Source organism: Protopterus annectens, chromosome 12.part0 (genome assembly GCF_019279795.1).
Source record: "Protopterus annectens isolate FY-2018-M chromosome 12.part0, PAN1.0, whole genome shotgun sequence".
Taxonomy (NCBI): Eukaryota; Metazoa; Chordata; order Ceratodontiformes; family Protopteridae; genus Protopterus; species Protopterus annectens.
In genome coordinates, this window is record NC_056746.1 from 1,166,479,407 (window position 1) to 1,166,494,812 (window position 15,406).

The window sequence follows — 15,406 nt, forward strand, 5'->3', positions numbered from 1 at the left end:
TGCCCTGAGAAAAATTCCATCCTTCATGATTTTACCTTTTGTTATTTTCATCTCGCGAAAATAACATTTGGGATTTTGGTCTTTTGACATTTGAAAGGGGATCCATATATATATATATATATATATATATATATATATATATATATATATATATATATATATACACACACACACACACACACACATGTATATCTATATATATATATATATATATATATATATATATATATATATATATATATATATATATATAGATATATATACATGTATATGTGTGTATATATATATATATATATATATATATATATATATATATATATATATAAGAGTGCTACAGAATCCCAAAAGACCAAAATCCTGAAGACCAAAATCCTGAAAGTTTAAAATCCTGAAAACTCAAAATCCTGAAAACTCAAAGATCAAGTACATACAGAAAGAAATAAAACACAAACTATATTACTGTTCTACAAGAATAAGCAGGAGGGCAAACCCCCCTGCACCCCCATGTGGGGGGCTGTGCCCACCACACCCCCTGCTACTTAAATATATCAACTCCAAGATTGCACTTAGTGTAGTGAAGTGCAATCTCAGAGTTGATATATTTAAGTAGCAGGGGGTGTTGGGGGGGCTTTCCCCTCTGCATATACTTGAAGGGTAATATATTTCTGTTTGTACTTGTAGTGGAATATAGTAAGTGTTGGTATCATGTGTGTTTTCAGGATATATATATATATATATATATATATATATATATATATATACACACACACATACACATGTCTAAATTTTGAACTTTTAAAATGTCAACTTTCTTATGATCAAGACCATAAGATCGAAGTTTTGAAACTTAGAGCTGTTTAAATGGAGTTCGGTATACAGCGCAGAACAGTATATTTACTGTTTTTCTTGCTGTACTGCAATCTCAGAGTCTGGTATATTTAATTAGCAGGGGGTGTGGGGATGCAAGGGGGCTTGCCCCTGTTCAAAATCTTAAAAAATAAAGATTTTTTTTTTGTTTTTTATTTAAATTTCAAAATTTCAAAACTTTGGTCTTATGATCTGGACCATAAGAAAATCAACGTTTTGAAAGTTCAAAATTTAGATGTATACCCACCTATAAATACATTAACTGGAATGTTAACTTGAATATGCAAACAAAATCATACATCTTGAAAAGTAAATGTCCAAACCTTGAAGTTTTCCATGACAGTTATCTGCTTAGTTTACTCAATTACTTAAGTTTTTCTATTATCAAAAGACATTAATAAAAGTACACTGCATTTTACAAAGTTTTCTGTTTATCTGAATTAGTTAGTAAAAAAGCATGCTGTAAAGGTGGAATGGCCAAGTGGCAGCCAAACTGTCTGTCCCCAGTATTACTAGCTACACTGGAAACACTCTAGGACATATAGCTTCAGTGGTTAACATACCAATGCTTGTGAAACCGCTGCCTCATTCATTCACTTTGACTTGCACTATAGCTTCTGGATTAATTCCTTGATTCAGGAATGAGTCTGGATGGGCTTTTAGCAATGGTTACATTCAGACTAGCAGCTATTCACAAAATCATGCAAATCAAATTACCATCAGCAAGCATTAGTTGGATGTTGACACACCAGAGGCTGTGTACAAAGATATATATTTTTTAATTAGTGGGTGTCAGAAATGTTATTATGTGACAAGTTCCTTGCTTGGCTTTTTACACAAATCCTTACTGGTGCAAAAATGAAATATATGTACTTCATATAGTTTGCTTTGTAGCTGTATGAAAACATGATGAGAGATATGCAGCTTGGTTTATACATCACACATTTATCCATCCAGCAGCTTAGACATCCAATGCATTGCATTTGGCACATATGGTCGTCATTGCCTATGCATCAAGCTGTCTATGTGAAGCAAGCCACACTCTGCTCTGTTTGTTTTCAGCCCTACTACTTTCAGTGCTCTGACATGGTGGAGGAATTGTGGACAACTGCTAAATCAACATGGGTAGGTGGAGCTACTTGAAAAGGATTGAGACATGTTTAGACATAAAACAAAGCTGCTAAAACGATACTTCCAATTTATAGGCTTTTTGTGTTCCTTTTTCTTTCATCAATATTATACAGTCAGTATAAAATACATACTGTAGCACCAAATAATTTTTTAAACTGTGTCTTATTTAAAGAAAGTGCAATGTTCTGTTGTCAGGTTTACTGCCTGCCTATAGTCATAGTTAGATTTAATATTAGCATACTCTACCTTAGGTATGATGATGCCAATGGAAGATGTGCTCAAACGTATCTTATAATTTTTTGGGATCTATAAAAGAAAACAAATATTTCAGGAAAACATCTCTGCCTTTTTCAATGGGTTTATCTTCCTGTACAACTAAGTATGACCTTGACCTCTTTTAGTATCTAGATTTCTAGCGATGAAATGTATGCATAACTGATTATAAAGTGAGGATGTAAATACGCACATTACAGAAAAAATACAGTTTAGTATAACCATCCAATAGGAGCATCTTTGAATATACATTCTCAGTTTACAGTTAATCTTTGCTGTTAAGCTGTATACATATAAGATTTTAAATGTTTTCCATTCCTCACAGTTTTATTTATTATTACTTTCTGCCCTTTCCTTGGTAGTATCCACCCCCAACCTGTACAAGTATCAAAAGATTAATGGGTGATGTTACTAATGAAACTAAAATTATAAATGTTATGGAACACATATGGAAAGGTCATGTCTCTGAGACATTTTTTATTCTTCTTAGGAAAGCTGATGGTTATAAGTTAAACATAAAAAATATAAAATTTAAAAAAAAGAATATTTGCTTATAGAAAATATTTTTGTAAGCAAAGGAAAGATATACATGACAGGTGTATAAAATAATATGAGGCTGCTTTTCAACAGAATGGAAGAGTTGTATGCTCTTAAGAAGAAAAACATCAGAATAATATGCTAAGAATTTAATAATTACTTTAAAGGCAGATATATTTATTACAAAGTAAAAAAGAAGAGGTGTTTCCATTTTTAGAGAAAATAGGCAAACATAATTAAAGTAAAATAATGTATAAAGGATAATAAGAAAAGAATATTATATTCACAGTAGGGCGTTCTAGAATTTGTTAAATCATATGTTCAAGTTATGTATATTACAGAGCTATATTCCAAAATACTTTCAAGAGTTAAGAAATTTACTTCTTTTGCTGCTGAGAATATGATCTTTCTCATTAGTAAAAGAAAAATTTGGATTTAGTTTTTTACAGATTAAAATACTATAATTCTCTTGGTGAGAATGGATTGAGTTACAGGCACTACAAACAATTCAATGACACTAAGAATCGTCAAGATGGTGAGCAGTTAACAGCACTATTTTTTAGCTCTGCTTCATTTTAACATCTCTGACATGATGTTTACTAAAAAAATTTAAAAAGAATGGTTTAAAAATTGATGGATATATAATTGAACATCTGCTGAAAGATTTACTACAAAAAAAAAAAAAGTTTGAAACTTTTTTAACTGCTTGTTCCTGTCAAGAAAACTAGAAAGAACTAATTGTCTCAGAATGAGCCACTCTTAAGTTTAGTGTACATGACAGTACTATGAAAAAAGACATGCAGGCTATACTAAGTAACATCAGTGAGTTATCCATACAGACAGATAAATTAGAAATCAAAATGGACATTTTTAAAGAGGAATATAAAAAAACAAGTTGAAATGCTGAGTGAATCTGTTAAGTAACAATCAACATTAATCTCGAGTATAGAAAATACAATGTCTGATTTTGATGGAAGATAACTTGAAAATGAGAATAACACTGAATTTCTTCTGAAACAAAACAACTTATTCTGGGTAAAAAAATAGAAGACTTGGGGAATAGATCTAGAAGGAATAGCACCAGGAATTATAGGATTCCTGAAAAGAAGAGGGAGACAATATGATTCAATTCCTTAATACCTGGCTGCCCAAAACTTTGAACCTGCCTGAAACTTTTTCTTTTGGCATCAAAAGGCACATAGCTCACTTTCTAACTCATCTTAAAAAAAAAAAAAAAAAACGCCTTCACCAAGGTTAATGATCGTAAGATTTTTCTCAGGATAAGGACTTAGTCTTAAAAGCTACATGGACTAATTATCCAGTTAAAATTAAAGAAAATATTATAAGATTTGGCAATGACTATTCAACATTAGTGATGTCAAAGAGAAAAGCATTTGAGCCACTTGTTAAAATCTTAAAGAAAAACAATATTAAAGCACAAATCTTGTTTCCAGCAAAAATAAGGATTCACTTTCCAGAAGGAAGGAAGATTGTTAACAGCCCTGGAAGATGTAATGGACTTCATACAGAAAAATAAAATCCTAGAAAGAACAGAAGAAATGTACTGGAAAATATCAACTTGTTTGAAGAGAAATGCAACAAGAGATGGCTGGTTAATAAAAGACAAAACAGTAAAACACTGAAGGACAAATGAAAATCAATGTATTTGAATTGCTTGAATACTTATGAATAGGTGCTGAATATTACTTTTTATAAGGTAAATCATTTATTTTTTCATTCTTAATTCAAATAATTTCTAGTTCTTTTATTAAAATGTTAGAGTTTGATTCTTTTAACTATATATGAAATTAAAGCCACTTATTTTCATTTAGAGTTTAAAAGATGAAACTATTTATCTTATTAAAAGTTAATCATTATTATGATAAAACTTATGTTAGGTGGCATGCTTTCTGATATCTTGGTATTGCTGAGTAATGTACTGTTAAACATAATAAAGATGCAACAAATGACAATAAAGAGACATTTTTTAAACAAGAAACATCTTTATTAAATTGTCATGTATGACATAGGCAATCTTACATTTATATAAATGAAAATAAAACATAGCAACACCATCTCAGTTGCAAACGTTATACATTACAAACCATTCAAACACACCTGTAGCTGCCAAAATTATATATCACTCTTAATATATCCTGTCATTGCCAGTCAACCATTACATAGCTCTTTCAAATCCTGCCTTTTTTAAACCTCATTCCTTTTCTGCATGTATTGATCCCTCATGTCCCATTTTTTTCCGATGTAATTTTCTCCTCTCCTTTTCTAAAGATCCCAGTTCCAGTTGTTTTATCTCTGTTACTATCTTCGCTACTTGTGGTAAAGTTGGTTTAGAATTTGATTTCCATTTTTTAATAACTGATTTTTTGGCTGCCATCATAATTAGACTCAGCAAGGCCTTACTAAGTCTAGGCAATTCTGATTCTGTATCATAGCTCAAAAAAATAATTTCCCAGTCATTCCAATTTGCTCACCCAGCATCTCCAACAGAGCAGTCTGTAGGGAATCTTGAAAATTGGCCAGCTTATTACACTCCCAGAAAACATGTTCCCGTTTAAATCCTTCTTCCTCATCACACCTCCAACATTTGTTGTGTACCTGTGGAAAAATTCTTTGGAGTCTACTTGGGGTATAAAAGTACCTATGTAAATACTTTCAGACAAAGTTCCTAAATCTTCTAGATTTTGTTGAGTATTTGGATGACATACATACATCCCTCCATTGTTTCTTTGTGAATTGTTTATACAGTCTGTCTTCCCAATCCTTTGTAACCTCCTCTGAGTGATTCTTATACTTATCATTCAATATTTTATATGCTCTACTAATTATTCCTTTCTTAATGGCAACTTCTGTTCGAGATTCTACTAAAAGCTCTACCAGTGCTGTTATTTTAAGACCCCCCCATTTCCTTCTCTTTTACTATACTCTTATATCAGTCCTTGATATGGAAGGCAGTCTTTAACTTGCAGTCCAAATAAGTTTTGGCTTCTTCCCATTCTGTTACCTTTCTCTTTCTAGTTATTTGCTCCCAATTCCTTTGCCAGTTTTCTCCAATATATTCCTGCCCCCTCTTGCCTATTGTCTGCATCCCTAATTGCAGTCATCCCTATTAGCAGAATCTCCTTTATCCATTCCTGTGTTGGTTTACTTCTTAGAATACTTGCTGCTGTTTTATGAATATAATATTTTTTATGATTATTGTTGTTCTCCTTAAAGGTCTGCATCCAAAATCCCTTTCTCTCCCTGTTACTTGAGCTTCCTCCATATTTCATCATCATCTCTTTCCACTTTGAATACTAGTTTTATGCTTGTACTATGTTTAGGAGCCTTCGCTGTGTTGCTCTGAAATACCCCTTCAACTCAGGTAATTCCAATTTGACCTGTTCTATTGGAAAAATAAGCTTACTTCACTTGGCTCTTGCCATCTTCTCCTCCCAGATAAAAATCCTTCAGCTCTTTATTAATCTCCATCTACATCTTCTCCTCTGGTTGATAAAAATAAGTCTGGCTTGTGTATAAGACTAAAGGGACTAAAAAAAATTAACTGCTTGTATCTTACTATCGATATTCATATAACCGAGCTTCCATTTTCTCGTTTTTTGCATTATTTTTTGTTTAGGCTCTTCCCACATATCCTTAGCTGCCACACCTGTATCATTTTTAACCCATACTCCTAAATACTTAATTTTATCATGCACCCATAAGTATGGATATTGATGAACCAAGTCATATGTGGGTACATAATTTACCGCTATTGCTTTTGTTTTAGCTTCATTAATTTTGTATCCTGAAAAGGTTTGAAACTGTCTCAATATGTTCCACAGCACTGTAATGTCCCTTTCTGGTTTTGTCAGGTATAAAATAATGTCATCTGTAAATAGAGCCAGCTTTCTTGACAACCATATGAATTATATCCTTGAATTTCTGAGTCCCTTATTTTCTTTGCCAGTGGTTCTAAATATAATGCAAATAACAAAGGAGAGACAGGACACCCCTGCCTGGTTTTTCTGCTGTAGTAGAGATTATTAGAGAGGACCCCACCCAATTTAATTTTTGCCTCCTATTCCTCATATACCCTCCTAATCAACCTTATAATTTTATCAGGGAATGCAAATACTTCCATTGCTCTACTGATAAAGTCCCAGATTACACAGTCAAATGCTTTCTCTGCATCAGGACCCACCATCAACAGTAATATGTTTTTACATTCTGCTTCTCTCTGTCATCACTGTTCTGTTAATATTATCAAATGTTTGCTTTCCCTCCACAAAACCACATTGATCCATATCAGTTTTGACATCACTTTTGCCATTCTTTTAGCCATTATAGACCTAAACACTTTATAATCATAATTTATTATTGAAATGGGTTTGTACGAATGCTGGATATGATGGACCTTTACCCTCTTTAGGCATTACAGCTACTACCACTTTCTTCCAGGATGTTGGTACTTTTTCTCCTCTTGAGATACTCTTAAATGAACCCTTCCAGATCTTTATCAGTTTTTTCCTCCTAGCTTCCAAACCTCCACAGGAACACCATCTATTCCTGGGGACTTTCCTGTAGATTGGTTATACATCACCATTTTTATCTCATCTCCTCCTATCCTAATTGCTAGTAATTGAGCCTCATCTACCTCTATCCTTGGCATACCTAATTCTTTCACAAACATTTCCGTTTGTACCTTTTCTTGATTTCCATATTTCATGGCTTTATACAGGCTTTCATAAAATATCTGAAATATTTCTAGTACTTATTTATTATTTATTTATTTTACATTTGTTAACCGGGATAGTCCACTGGACACAGGTCCATTTTCAGTGGAGGCCTGAGGAGAAAAGCTCCATAAATCAGAAAAACAATATGGTATATAGCTTATGACAATTTAGCAAAGTGAAAATTTCAGACAAAAAATATAGTCAAATACAAATAGTATATAGCATATTACAAAATTTTGCAAGTAAAATAACAGTCAAAAGCAGATAGACATAACTCAAATTAACTAATATGGAGATTACGACATTATTAGTTCAAAGAAATAGATTATACATCACTACTAGTGGTTCAGAGAACATTAATAAAATTTCTGAAGTGAGCAGCTGCATTAGATTGCTACAGTGTAACCAGAACAAAGATCTCAATGTTTGCAATATTATGTGTACATGTGCAATCCTAGGATATTGACCTATTAATACACCATGAGGTATAAGAATTTTCAGAAAATGTTAGGAGTGGTAAGCAAAATGGAGAAGGGTCTAACCTGGTGTAGTACAGGAGCAGAGCCAGTTATTAATGAAATGGGTTTTTAAAGATTTTTTAAACTGTGTGAAGGAAGTGATGGTAGGTATATGACTAGGTGGTTTGTTCCAGATTTTAGTTACTTCTATAGGATCTCTTATTATCTTCCTTGTTATAGGCTTCCAAATCTTGGTGACAGCCCTTTCTACTTTTTGTTGCCTGAATTGTTGTGCTCTAGAGGTATTATCAAAAAAACATTTGCTTGACAGCAATCTTTCTAAACTTATACATATTATTGAGGTGATCCCTTTTTTCTGTTTAGCATTCTGCTGTTGCTCCTCTTCTTTTTAGGGATTCCCCTTATTATTCAATACTTTAACGTTAATTTGTCAGTCCCTCTAAATAATTTTTGTTACTTCTTAACCATATCTCCCTTTCCTTTATTTCCCCCTAGTTTTAAATTCCACTTTAATTTTATCCCACTCCCTAGGTATATTTTCAGAAGAAATGTCTATCTTCTCTAATGCCTCCTGAATGATTTCCAAAACACATTCCTTAAATTCTACTCTTTTCAACAGATAGGTGGGAAAGTGCCAGTGTCTCATTTTTATTTCATTGTTTTTATTTTAGCTGTTATTGGTGCGTGATCTGAAATAGTTATTGGGTGTGTTTCAAGACCTTCAATTAAGTACACATATTCCTGTGAAATATAAATTCTATCTAGCCTAGCCCAGTTTTTGTATTTCTGTGAATAATATGTAAATTCACTCCGAACTCTTACTACTTAATTCACATCTTCCATGTCAAACAGTTTGATAAATTTCTTCAAAAGTCTACCCTCCTTTGTTATATTTTCTTTTTCTGGGCCTCTCAGACACATCTTCTTTGTTGCAAACCAAATTCCAGTCCCCATCTATAAGTGCTATTGCCTGCTGAAAGCTGATTATTTCTCCCAGAATTTTCTTAAGCTTCTTTATAGCAGTTTTAGGTGGAATATAAATACATGCCAGTGCATTCCTCCACCATTGTTAATAGCCCCTTAGTACTACAAATCTTCCATTTTTATCTTTTTTTTCCTCTGCTATCACTATTGGAGCTCCTCTTGCAATTAATACAAGCACTCCTATTTTCCTTTGCCACAGGCATTCCTCTGAATAAGCATCCTGAAAATCTTTCTTTATCAAATTCACATGTTTAGTTCTTTCCAGGTATGTCTCCTTTAGCAAAGCTATTTGCACTTTACATTTTTAATATAGTTCACTACTCTTTCTTTTTTGTATTTATCTGTGAGACCATTCATATTTAGACATTTCAGAAAGCATCATTTTCTTTTATAGTTGTTGTTCCCACCTTTTTATGTATAACTGCTTTTTTTGTTAAATGTCTTGTTCCACCTTGTATGTTCTATGCATATATTGTTTGGCAGCTTGTTCTTTTATACAGTTGTTTCTTGTCATATCCGTTTGAGCCTATGTCACAGCTTATAAAACTTTTTTGTTTTATTGAAAGACCTTAAACAAAAAAACAAACACCCCCAATACCCCCCTAAAACCTATAAACTTAATCATAACACACAAAACTATGTACATTTTCAAAATTTGAAGTTTTACCTTCATAATAAGAACAAAAGTTATAAACTAATAGCCACACAGACAGACTAAGATTAACCAAAAACAAAGGTTATTCATGCTAAGATGCATGGTACAGTCTGTGCTTTTAGTAAGTGCTGTCTGGTTTTGTCTTATCTTTATAGCTCTACCAGCTGAGAAACACTTGAATGCTTTCAGTAAACACTTTCTTCAAGCCATTTCTCTTTATCAGATTGTCTTCTAGGGACATTCAAATCAGACATAGAATTGCTAAGGGTATATTGTTTACCAGAAATAAAAAGCCTTATAATAATCAATATTCTTTTTCATTTACTTGCTTTCAGTTAAAACTTGTTACTGGATAAAACCAAAGTCCTTGACCCAGACATCCCCTATGCTGTCTTAAGCAGACCCTTCCTCTCTCCCTTTTTTATGCTGCAGTGTCTACATTTCCTAAAACTACACGTATTGTTATCTCTCCCACGTATTTTTCCAAAGATGAATGACATGAAGTAGGGCATATGCTTTAGAGTTCCCTACAAATTTAACAAAGGCCACAAAAATCCAATATTTTCAAATCTTCTTGTTCTGCCATATTTTACAATTATAATTATTGCTTTGTAATCCCACATTGGTCAGTTTCCAAGTTACTGATTTTATTCTACAAACATTAATAACATGAAGAACAGCATATGCTTTAAAGCCCCCTACTAATCTAACAAAGTCCAAGGAAGTACAATGTTTTCAGATTTTCTTGTTCTATCATGTTTCACAAGTATAATTATTACTTTATCACCCCAGATTTGTTAGTTTCCAAGTTACTAGCTTTATTTCTGTTCATCACCTTTTCCCAGATCCTGTCTCTGTTTAATTTCCAACATATTCTTGATTCTTCTAGTTGACTTTTATGCTTTCTTCCTTCTGTCAGGTATTTTCCATTAAAGATTTCATGGGCTCAGTCTCTCTGTAGTCTTTATCACCAGAAAGACACAAAGCAGAAGCTCCGTCTGTTTTACAGCTCACCCTTGTTGGTCAAACTTTTGTATTTCCTCCTTAGCATGAACTTCATCAAAAAATGATTTTAGCCATCCAGGGAAAAATATTTTAAAGATACCTAGATGCAGCAGTTTGAATCTCATCCCTGCTTTTTGACATTCCATAAATAATGAAATACATTTATTCTTCTTCTGCCTGGTGTACAATGAATAGTCATTCTTCATAAACACTCTGCTGTATCCCACTTTTAGAACTTTGTCCTTCTGTCAAAGTTTTGTCAGAATAAACTCCTTCTGCCGATAAGACTGCATCTTTAGTGTTAAAGGTCTAGGTTATTTTCTAGTAACCAGATTTGGAGCATATACACCATGTGCCCTTTCAATTAACAATTCCTGTTGTGGAATACCTGTCCAGTTGCTTATTTGTGCTTTCATAAAACTAATACTGTTTGTTCCTTCCAGCTTCTCTGGTACAACAGAAAAATCTCAGGTTTTCTCAATGTGCTCTGTCCTCTAATTCTATTATTTTTGAAATATTTCTTCTTGTGCAGTCTCATATTCAGCCAGCCTTTTCTTCATTTTTAACCTCTGAGTTTTGTAGTTCTCTCACCTTATTTGAACATCTGTTTAACGCTTATTCCATTTTATCTATTTTGTTATTGTTTGTGTTGATATACTCCATCAGTTTTTCATTTATATTAACCAGGTGTGTATGCATCTGCTTTATTCTTTTCTGCAGGTTACTGGGAGTTATGTCTGGAACTTGCACTGCTTCTAGCTGAACAGCTGCAGTACTTCTCCCAGTCTATATTTTTTCCTCACTATTTGTAGATGATTTTCCTACAGGTATTTTATATTTCTTTTTTCCTGGCATCCAGGAAGTCCACTTACTAGTTAGTTACTGAAATATAAGAAATCTAGGTCCACTGGCTTTCTCTGCTAAGTTTCTGTTTTCAGAATGGGAAAGCCAGAATTAAGCTGTTACTCAATGTGTAGTCATCTTGGAAGATCTCCAACTAAAGAGGCATGTTAAGTTGCATTCTGGGTTGTTAAAATGGTCCAGTAGTATGCTACTGATAGTATCCTTGACATGCAATAGCTTGCAATAGCACCCTGAAAAGACATGCTATGTTATAAAAATACAGCTTTTTACATATGTCAAAGTTACTATTGGAATGATATCAAATAATAAGAGCAACATTCACACTTTAGCAATTTAATCCTGGATCACACATAACTGTCTTTTAATGCACGTTTGTATGTTATCTCTCCTTTAAAAATGACAGTCTGCTTTAGATTAAACATCTCATACAAATAGTGCTTGCTGACTCATTAAATGTTATTTCTTTGAGTACAGTCTCTTTTTATTGGTTGGGATACCTTGAGATATTTTTTGTAAGTTTTTTTGGTGGTTTAGACGGGTTTGAGGGATTGATGTGTGACATGGAGATGACTTGGATTCACTTGTGAGTGTTTTTGTGTGAATTGTAACTGATGGACTGTTGATTTTTAATCCCTTTTAATGAAAACCAGTTTGAAATAACTTAGAGTCATAAGCACTTTTGTGATGCTGTGGAAGTTCTGAAAATTCTAAGAACTGCCCAGGTTACTTCATCCTGTCCAAAAATAAATAATCATAATATTTTGAATCATACGCTAAGATGTCAAAGAATACAAGCTATATATTAAGCAAAAGACAGCGAATTGCATTCTAAACCACTGTCAGCTATTAAATAGTTCTGAATGCTTGCTACTGATAGTATACTTGACATACAATAGCACCCAGGAAAGTTATGCTATGTTATAAACAATGTATAAAAAATATAGTTTCTTATGTATATAAAAGTTGGAATGTTATCAAATAATTAGAGTAGCATTAAAACTGTTACAAGTTAAACCTGGATTACACAAGTTTATATTTTGTCTCTTTTATAAAATGACAGTCTGCTTTATATTAAACATCTCATACGAATAGATTTACTGAATCATTAAATGTCATTTATTTAAATACAATAGCTTTTTAGTGGTTAACACACCTTGAAATGCTTTTTACTGTTTTTAGTGGTTTGGAACAGTTTGAGGGATTGATGTATAATGTAGAGATGGTTTGGATTCACTCATGAATGTTTTTGTGTGGGTTGCAGATGGTAAACTATTAATTTTCAAGCCCTTTTTATGAGAACCAGCTTAAAGCAGCTTAATTAGAGGGTCCCATTTACATTGTCAAAGGGTCTGTTAAGTGAGTGCCCTTTGATCGACATATAAATGTCAAACTACGAAATGTTTGAATGGTCAAATAAGCAAAAATTCCCAGGGAAAAAAATTGCTTGGCCATTATTGGGAATTTGCCCTGTCCTCCACTGTACTGTAATCTCAGAGTTGGTATATTTATTTAGGGGGGTGAGGAGGGCACAGTCCCCAAATTTGGGGTGTGGGGGGTGCGAGGCCGTCTACTTCTTTAGGGTTTGATGGTTTGTTTTTTTGTATTGACCAAGCAATGTTTTTTCGAAAAAAATCACTTACTTGACCGTTCTAAGTTTTTGTAGTTCGACAATTATGTGTCGATCAAAGGGTATCCGCTTAACAGACCCTTCGACTATGTAATATAGACCCTAATTAGAGTTATGAGTACTTTTGTGATGTTGCAGGAGTTATGAAAATTCTAAAAATTGTCCAGGTTATTTCTTCCAGTCTGAAAGTAAATAATGATAATATTTTGAATCATCTGCTAGGATGTCAATTAATACAAATTAGGTAATAAGCAAAAGACAATGAACTGCATTCTAAACCACTGTCACTTATTAAATACTTTTGAATGCTTGCAGTATACCAAAAGGATAGTTTATATACTAGCCTATAGAATGACACTTCTGATAAACAATTTAGCATTGTGTTTCTCAGTTATTGTTTCTTTTTAATAATAACAAAACTTAATATCTCAGTGTAATTAATTATGGAAAATTTGATTCTGAAAAGGGAAGATTTTTTAGATGTTTGTTCTGTCACTATTACTCATAACATTTAAGGGAAAAATAGGACTGATTCTAACAGTAATATTAGCTTAAAGAGTATCAAATATATACAAGTAAATATAAATGTTCTATCATATGATATTTTAAACTAGAATTATAGCTAAAATATAAAACCTAGGAGTACAGTAATAGTACAAGACATAATATGCAAACAGAAATGGAAAGAGATCAGAATAAGTAAATATGTATATAATGGAATAAAATAAATATGTCTACAAGAGTTGAAGACTGGCCTAGTGGCTAAGGTGTTAATCTTATAGGCACTAAGTACAGGGTTTGATTCTCACATGGGGTAATTGACTGGGCTTGGAATAGCCCACAAGGGCAGTTAGTCTAGTATTTATTTATAAACTTATGATCCTTCGAACAAGTTTACACATAGGTTCATAGGTTCATAGGTGTGTATTAGGCTAATGGTCCTGGATCCTTTACAAGCCTAGCCCATAGGATTACCCTGGCATCATGCCATCTGACCTTAGTTCCCACTGCCTCTGTCAAGTAGAGCCACTGGGGTGATCCCTGGGGTGAATTTTCTATTTCCCATCCACTCATCAAGATTTCTCTTGAAGAAGGCCAGTGAGGTGCACTGTTTGACATGTATGGGAAGTCTATTCCATAGCATGGGCAGTCTCTGGGTTCTGAACCTGTCCCTCCAGCACATTCTGTTGATTGTGGTAATGAGGTTGAAGTTTCTGGAGCATGTGGTGCAGAGGGATTGGGATTTCTTTAGATGCAGCATTTTTAACAGAGCTGGGGCAGACATGGCTTTGTAAGTCAAGCAGAGATTGCCTCTAAGTAGGTGATATGAGACAGAGAATAGGTGATTAGTTTGTGATCGGATCTAACCAGGGAGGAGTTGACTACTGGTGTAGAGCAAAGGTCGCCCATGTTAGTAATGACCAGGTCAAAGATGTTGCTACCTGTAGTGGGTGTAAGAACGATATGGTCCAGAGCACTGGAATTAATGAATTCCAGGAAATGTTGGGCAAGTGTATTGATGCATAAGTAGTTTTCCCAGTTAATGGTGGGGTAGTTGAAGTCATCCAGTATGAAAGTGTTAGGTTGGACCCTAATATACTCCAGGGTGCTTAGGAACGTGGAGTGTGAGTCTTGGGACATGGTCGGGGACCTATAGCATGCTATGGCCTGAATCGCTGTCTTACCCAATGTTAGCTTCACCTGAAGTATCTCTGATGCGTTATGTTGGGCTACCAGTCCAGAGGTGTGCACATCCTTTATGAATATGGAAACACCACTGCTTTTGGAGCTTCAGTCCAAGTTCTGGGGCCAAAAGCTGTGGAATGAGTTATAGCCTGGTAGTGCAGGGGTGCTTTCTTCTTCCTTGAACTAGGTCTTTGTTACAGAACAAATGTCAATGTTCTCCACTTTAAGGAGTGCTTTGAGTAAGTACATTTTGAAATTTAGGAAATTTAGGAGAGTTATGTGTCTCGTGATTAGTGTTGTGTTGTGGTGGTCGAGTGTATTTCTGCTTTGGAGGTCTCTGCTGTTTGGATAGATTTTTATTGAGAGGTGTCACAAAGGTGGGTGTGTGGTTTGTGTTTTTATGTGAAGGCAGTGCTGGTGTGTGTTCTGGAGGGCTATGTGTTCCATGTGGTGTGGTGCAAGTGTTGACCTTCTCCTTTTGACCAGCTATTCCAGATCTTGGCTGGAGTGTGCATGGCTTCCAATTTGGATATATAAGTGCTCCTCTTACAAGTCTGAGCAT

General features: G+C 33.9%; 1 protein-coding gene across 1 annotated transcript in view; it reads right to left on the bottom strand.

The window, feature by feature from the left end:
* Positions 1–15,406, bottom strand: part of LOC122817052 (bactericidal permeability-increasing protein-like) — a 442,831-nt gene that overhangs the window by 165,942 nt on the left and 261,483 nt on the right. Inside the window, exon 9 of the mRNA XM_044090194.1 lies at positions 2,245–2,304. Within this exon, the coding sequence (XP_043946129.1) occupies positions 2,245–2,304 (60 nt within the window). The remainder of the gene's footprint in view (positions 1–2,244; positions 2,305–15,406) is intronic.